This window comes from Orcinus orca, chromosome 16, assembly GCF_937001465.1.
Source record: "Orcinus orca chromosome 16, mOrcOrc1.1, whole genome shotgun sequence".
Classification (NCBI taxonomy): domain Eukaryota; kingdom Metazoa; phylum Chordata; class Mammalia; order Artiodactyla; family Delphinidae; genus Orcinus; species Orcinus orca.
Window position 1 is genome coordinate 67,505,090 of NC_064574.1, and position 6,773 is coordinate 67,511,862.

Here is a 6,773-nt window from a genome sequence, read left to right on the forward strand (position 1 = left end):
CCAGGGAACTCCCAAGCAACTCCCTTTTCAAGGAAGGAGAATGGAGGAATGTGACAGTGGCAAATGCCAGCTCTGCACCAGGTGCTTTATATGCATTATATCACCTAATGTCCATGGCAATCATCAGCAGCCACCTCTTACAGATGAGAAAACTAAGTCTCAGAAGAGGTTAAGTAACTTGCCCAAGATTTCAGAACTGAAACAACGTGTGTCTGGACCCAATGTCTGCTTTCCACAGTCTTTTCAAAATGTAGTCCACAGACCAACAGCATCAGCTGGAATGCAGTTAAAATGCAGGTCGCCAGGCCACCTGCCAGAGATTCTTATTTAGGAATCCTGGTAGAAGATCAAGATCAAGGAACCTGCATTTTTTTAACAGGTATCCCAAGTGTAGAATAAAATCTGAAAATTCTTGCAGACCATGATGTGTTATCCAGAAACAGGAGGGTTAACAGCATAACCCTTTAGCCCTTTAAATAGCAATTCGCTGGGGAATCAACCAAAGAAGTCCAGAGCCTTCTGCTCCGCCAGTGCATTGAACGGAACCTTAACATCTTGAAGACGTGCTTCAGGAACCTGTTCATCCAGCTCTGCCATAAAATAACAATCTGTCTCCAGCACTGACCTTAAGTAAAGTTTTAAGAAAACAAAGGCAGAACAAAGAGTTCTTCGAGGCACAGAGACTTCACTGATTTTTTTTTAATTTAATTTTATTTTTGGCTGAGTTGGGTCTTTGTTGCTGCACGCGGGCTTTCTCTAGTTGCGGCGAGCTGGGGCTACTCTTCGTTGCAGTGCGCGGGTTTCTCATCGCAGTGGCTTCTCTTGTGGAGCACAGGCTCTAGGTGCACGGGTTTCAGTAGTTGTGGCGCACAGGCTTAGTTGCTCCGTGGCATGTGGGATCTTCCCAGACCAGGCCTTGAACCCCTGTCCCCTGCATTGGCAGGCGAATTCTTAACGACTGTGCCACCAGGGAACAGTGATTTCTACAGCGCTGATTTTTACAGCACTGTCATGGTCCCAGCCTGGCCCCCTGCCTGCGGAACCTCAGAGTCACTCTTCATGTCTGGCTGAACCTTTTCTTCCCTCTCCACAGCATGCCCACACACAAATTTAATTCTTTCTAGTATCCATTTTAAAACTATCACCTCCTGGGAATTCCCTGGCAGTCCAGTGGTTAGAACTCCGCACTTCCACTGCAGAGGGCTTGGGTTCGATCCCCAGTTGGGGAACTAAGACACCACAAGCCTTGCAGTGTGGCCAAAAAAAATCAAAACAAACAAAGTCTCACCTGCAGTGGTTGCCTCTGGGAGGGTAAGGGCCCTGTGAAAGGGGACTGGGGCTCCTCCCGAAGTGATGGTAACATTCTACATCTTGATGGGGGGTTGAGCTACACTAGCGTATACATCTGTCAAAACCCAAACTTATCAGATAAGGTCCCTCCATTTCACCTTATGTAAATTTTATCTAGTAAAAAAAAGAGCCGTAAACAAGTATTGAGCTCTATAATTTTTAGGGTTCCAACTGAAATGTCTAGGGGTGAAGTATACTGATGTCTAACTTACTATGAAATACTGATTTATTTCAAAATCAAAAATAAGATGGACGAATGGATGGAGAGAGGGATGGACAGAATTGTGATAAAGCGGGAACAGCACACTGCTCATTGTAGAATCTAGGTAGTGGGTTATGAATGTTTACTACAAATTCTCTCAACATTGCTGAACACTTGGCACCTCCATCCAGTTGCTCAGTTCAAGAATCTACCATCATTCTTGATTTTCTTCCCCTTTCATCCCTCATTCCAATCCATCAGCAAGTTCTCCCCTTTCTTCCTCCTAAAAAATACCTTAAAGCTACCCATTTCTCACCATCTCTAATGCTATAACCTCAGACGAAGCCACTGTCACCTTTCTTCTGGACTACAGCCATAGTCTCCTGAATGGGGACATAAATCAAACCATCTCATTCCCCTGCTTAAAAATCCTCCAGTACCTTCCCATTACACTAATTTTAAACCAAATCAAAACTCTTTAATGTGACATTAAAATCCCTGCATGGGGACTTCCCTGGTGGCGCAGTGGTTAAGAATCTGCCTACCGATGCAGGGGACATGGGTTCAAGCCCTGGTCCGGGAAGATCCCACATGCCGCGGAGCAACTAAGCCGTGCACCACATCTACTGAGCCTGCAAGCCACAACTACTGAGCCCGTGTGCCACAACTACTGAAGCTCACACGCCTAGAGCCCGTGCTCCGCAACGAGAAGCCACCACAACGAGAAGCCCGCGCACCACAACGAAGAGCAGCCCCCACACGCCACAACTAGAGAAAGCCCACGCACAGCAACGAAGACCGAACATAGCCAAAATAAATAAAATAAATTAATTAAAAATAAATAAAAGAACTAAAAAAAAAATTGAAAAAAAATCCCCGCATTCCAAAAAAAAAAAAAAATTAAAAAAAATTTTTAAAAAAAGAATCTGTGCTTCCACTGCAGGGGCCGTGGGTTTGATCCCTGGTTGGGGAACTAAGATCCTGCATGCTGTGCAGTGCGGCCAAAAAAAAACAAAAAAACAAACAAACCAAAGAGGGACTTCCCTGGTGGCACAGTGGTTAAGAATCCGCCTGCCAATGCAGGGGACGTGGGTTCGAGCCCTGGTCCGGGAAGATCCCACATGCCACGGAGCAACTAAGCCCGTGCGCCACAGCTACTGAGCCTGCGCTCTAGAGCCCACAAGCCACAACTACCGAGCCCGCGTGCCACAACTACTGAAGCCTGTGCGCCTAGAGCCCATGCTCCGCAACAAGAGAAGCCACTGCAATGAGAAGCCCACGCACTGCAACGAAGAGTAGCCCCTGCTCGCCACAACTAGAGAAAGCCTGTGCGCAGCAACAAGGACCCAATGCAGCCAAAAATAAATAAATAAATTTATAAAATTAAAAAAAAAAACAAAGAAAACAGGGGTGGTAAATGCCACCTCTGCACCCCCCCAATATTTGGAAGTTGGTAGGAATTTTTTAGTTGCTGCTATGGTAGGACATTTAGTGGAAATGACCCAACAATGCTTAATGTCCTGCAGTGCTTGGGAGAGTCCTGAGCAATGAAGAAGTGTCCTGGCCAAACTGTTAATAGTTTCCCCTCCGCTTGGCATGATTATCTAATTTTAAAATGACAGTAATCCTTAGAGTTAGGCATAGTTATTATTCCCACATTATAGCTGTAGAAACTGCGGCTGAGGCCAGTAACTTGCCCAGCATCATGTTGCTAATGAATGGGGAGCCTGGATTTGAATCCAGGTAACTGGTTCCAGATCCCAGGCTGTTATCCATTATACTTTACTACCTCTCTGGTATTAAAGGGAGAGGGAACATGCAGAGGCATGTGGGTATAAAAAGGCCTAACCAGTCCAGAGAAAGGCGGGAAGTTCAAACAGAGCTTCATCAATAACATCAATTTATATTAGTCATTAGTGTTATTATTATTGAAGGATTGCACTTTCATGGGGGGAACTTCTGCTGGAGGTAAGGTAGAAAAGTAGATTAGGATCAAACTGTGAAAGGTGCTTTGCCCATCCTGAAGGTTTGGATTTCATCCCGTGGGCAGTGAGAAGCCTTCGGAGGTTTAAAGCTTTATTTTTACGGACGATGAAACAAGGTCCCAAGTCTGCAGTGAAGAGAAGTTATTGCAGAGGCTCAAACAGGAGTTGTTGAGGAACTCTAATAGGAGGATTGATTTGTTCATTTATTCAGTCAGTGGATATTTATTGGGCACAAACTGTTTTCCAGGGTCTGGAGATACAATGTTGAACAAGATCTATTCTTAGGTTGGAGGCGTTGGCAGGAGCCAGATCATGCAGGGATTATTTATTTATTTACTTATTTAAAAAATTTTTTTGGCTGCATCAGGTCTTAGTTGCAGCACTGGGGTCTTCTTCGTTGAGGTGTGTGGGATATTTTGTTGCGATGCGGGCTTCCCTCTAGTTGTGGCGTGTGGGTTTTCTCTCTCTAGTTGTGGCGCATGGGCTCCCGAGCGCGTGGGCTCTGTAGTTTGCAGCACACAGGCTCTCTCACTGAGGCGCGCGAGCTCAGTAGTTGCAGTGTGTGGGCTTAGTTGCCCCGCAGCATGTGGGATCTTAGCTCCCCGACCAGGGATCGAGCCTGCGTCCTGTGCACTGGAAGGTAGATTTTTTGTTTTTGTTTTTTTTGGCTGCTTTGGGTCTTTGTTGCTGCACGCGGGCTTTCTCTAGTTTTGGCGAGCGGGGGCTACTCTTTGTTGCAGTGCATGGGTTTCTCAAGGCGGTGGCTTCTCTTGTTGCGGAGCACGGGCTCTAGGCACGCGGGCTCAGTAATTGTGGCTCACGGGCTCCAGAGCGCAGGCTCAGTAGTTGTGGTGCACGGGCTTAGTTGCTCCGCGGCATGTGGGATCTTCCCGGACCAGGGATTGAACCCGTGTCCCTTGCACTGGCAGGCGGACCAGGGAAGTCCCACCACCCCTGTTGAGAACCACTTAGTTAATGCATATAAAGTACTTAAAACAGTGCCTGATGTATACCAAGGACTCAGATATTTGCGATTATATTATTATTAGTGTCCTCCCCATCTTGGCCCTGTGAGGTCTTCCTTCAAGGCCTAACACAGGGAAAAGCCCTTTATGATTCTCCCAGACAAGAGATAATTGCTTCCTTCATCCAGCTCTCAGCTTCCGGTTCTACTCTCAGTAAAGCCACCCTTCACTGTAATTAAACAGTTCACGTATGCTCCCCACAGGGTAGCAAGCTCTAGAAAGGTAAACTTTTCATCCCCAGCACTCATTTCTTGGCAGGTGCGTAGTAGATGTTCAATAATTACTAAAAGATGCAAAGTACAATAAAGAATCTGCAGTGAAATAAAGCGTCCCCCCACCTCCACCTTTTCTTAAACAGTGGACACATCTATAAAACAAAGTTCTATTTACAGGACCATAAGCTCCCAGTGTGGGCAGTCTGAGCCTCTTTCCCACAGAGCCGAGCAGAGAGACTGGCGGCAGTATGCACTGAATAAACATACAGTGAATGAAAACCAGGTCGAGGAGTTAATGAAATGGTTCTGGTGTGTTATTTTTTATAATTCACTATTCTGGTTAGTGAATTCGATACTTAAAAGTCTCCCGTCAGGACAGCCCATCTTCCCACTGACATAAAGATCCACTAAAACAGGGGCGGTGGGGAGGGTTGGATTGGGAGTTTGGGATTAGCAGATGCAAACTATTATATACAGGATGGATAAACAACAAGGTCCCACTGTATAGCACAGGGAACCATATTCAAGATCCTGTGATGAACCATAATGGAAAAGAATATGAAAAAGAATGTGTATATATAGATATAGATATATATAAAACTGAATCACTTTGCTGTACAGTAGAAATTAACACAACATTGTAAATCAACTATACTTCAATAAAATAATTTTTTTTAAATCCTTTAAAACAATGTTTCCCAGATTTGTCATTCCTATACACCTTCTATATGTTTTTTTGCCAAATGTAAGGATCAGCTGACTATTATTTAATATTCTTAAAATTCACTCTTTTAAGTTTTAAAAGGAAACTTGACAGCACCGCCAGAGGTGGAAAACCAAGATCCCAAGTCCGCAAGTGTTGCAGAGAGAGAGGAGTAGCGGGCTGAGACCTCCTCCTGGATATCCCGGTAAGCACTGCGGGAGAACCGGAGCAGGGCTCGTTCGCTCTCCATGGGAGGCGCCGACGTTTACGGCCCACTACGTGCAACCCCGGGGGCCCCGGGCCCGTCTGGGAGCCCTGCCCGGCCGCTTACCCTCAACGGCGTGGTTCACCTCCTGGATGAACAGCTGCAGCTTCATCACCAGGGTGGCCGCGTGGCTGTCCGCCTTCCCGGCCGCCACCTCCTTGGGGCCAGCCCTGAAGGCCGCGTTGATCCACTCCTTCACGTCGAAGTCTTCGGCAAGGAACTTGGAGAAGTCCATGGCTGCACCGCCGCACCCCAGCGTCCAGGCCTGAAGGGCTGGCTCTGGGCGTCCGCGAGGCTGCAGAAGCGAGCGGCCCTGCGAGAGCACCCGCGCGGGTCTGTGAGGCGGCGGGCCGGGATTGACGGCGTCGCCAACTAACCTCTTCACAGCCTCTCAGTCAGCTCGCTGATGTGTACGGCTAGGATTGACCCTCGCCGCACGCCGTACTTCTTCCGGAAGTAGGGGGTCGTTACTATAGTGACTGCCTGCTTTCCGGGAAGCGTGGCGGGCTGGCGGCCAGAGGGTGTGGGCGTCCCTCTTGCTCTGCTAACTTAAGTGACTTTTGGGCACTTAAATACGTGCTTACGCTAGAGACCTTACTTGTATGAGCGCACTTAATACTCACAGTCCTATGAGTGCTGTTATCCTCCCCCAACTTAAAGAGGAAGAACTGAGGCAGTTAAGCAAGTGGTTCAATGTCACGTAGCTAAAAGGTAGCGCTGTGGGAGCTGAACTCAGCCAAGCCTGCTACTGGAGCCTGAGCTCTTTTTTTTTTTTTTTTAATAAATTCATTTATTTTATTTTATTTTTGGCTGCTTTGGGTCTTCATTGCTGCTACGCGGGCTTTCTCTAGTTGCCCGAGCGGGGGCTACTCTTCGTTGTGGTGCGTGGGCGTTTCATCACGGTGGCTTCCCCTGTTGCAGAGCGTGGGCTCTAGGCGCGCGGGCTTCAGTAGTTGTGGCTCACGGGCTCAAGAGCACAGGCTCAGTAGTTGGCGGTGCACGGGCTTCCCGGACAGGGGCTCGAACCC

At 47.5% G+C, this 6,773-nt stretch overlaps 1 protein-coding gene across 2 annotated transcripts in view; it reads right to left on the minus strand.

Annotated features, from left to right (window-relative positions):
- Window positions 1-6,463, minus strand: part of COG7 (component of oligomeric golgi complex 7) — an 84,227-nt gene extending 77,764 nt beyond the window's left edge. Inside the window, exon 1 of one of the 2 annotated variants that reach the window (XM_004268574.4) lies at window positions 5,812-6,463. In XM_004268574.4, the coding sequence (XP_004268622.1) occupies window positions 5,812-5,980 (169 nt within the window). In that variant the 5' untranslated portion in view covers window positions 5,981-6,463. The remainder of the gene's footprint in view (window positions 1-5,811) is intronic. The other variant, XM_033425973.2, reaches the window with a different exon arrangement.
- Between the last annotated feature and the right edge of the window lie 310 nt (window positions 6,464-6,773).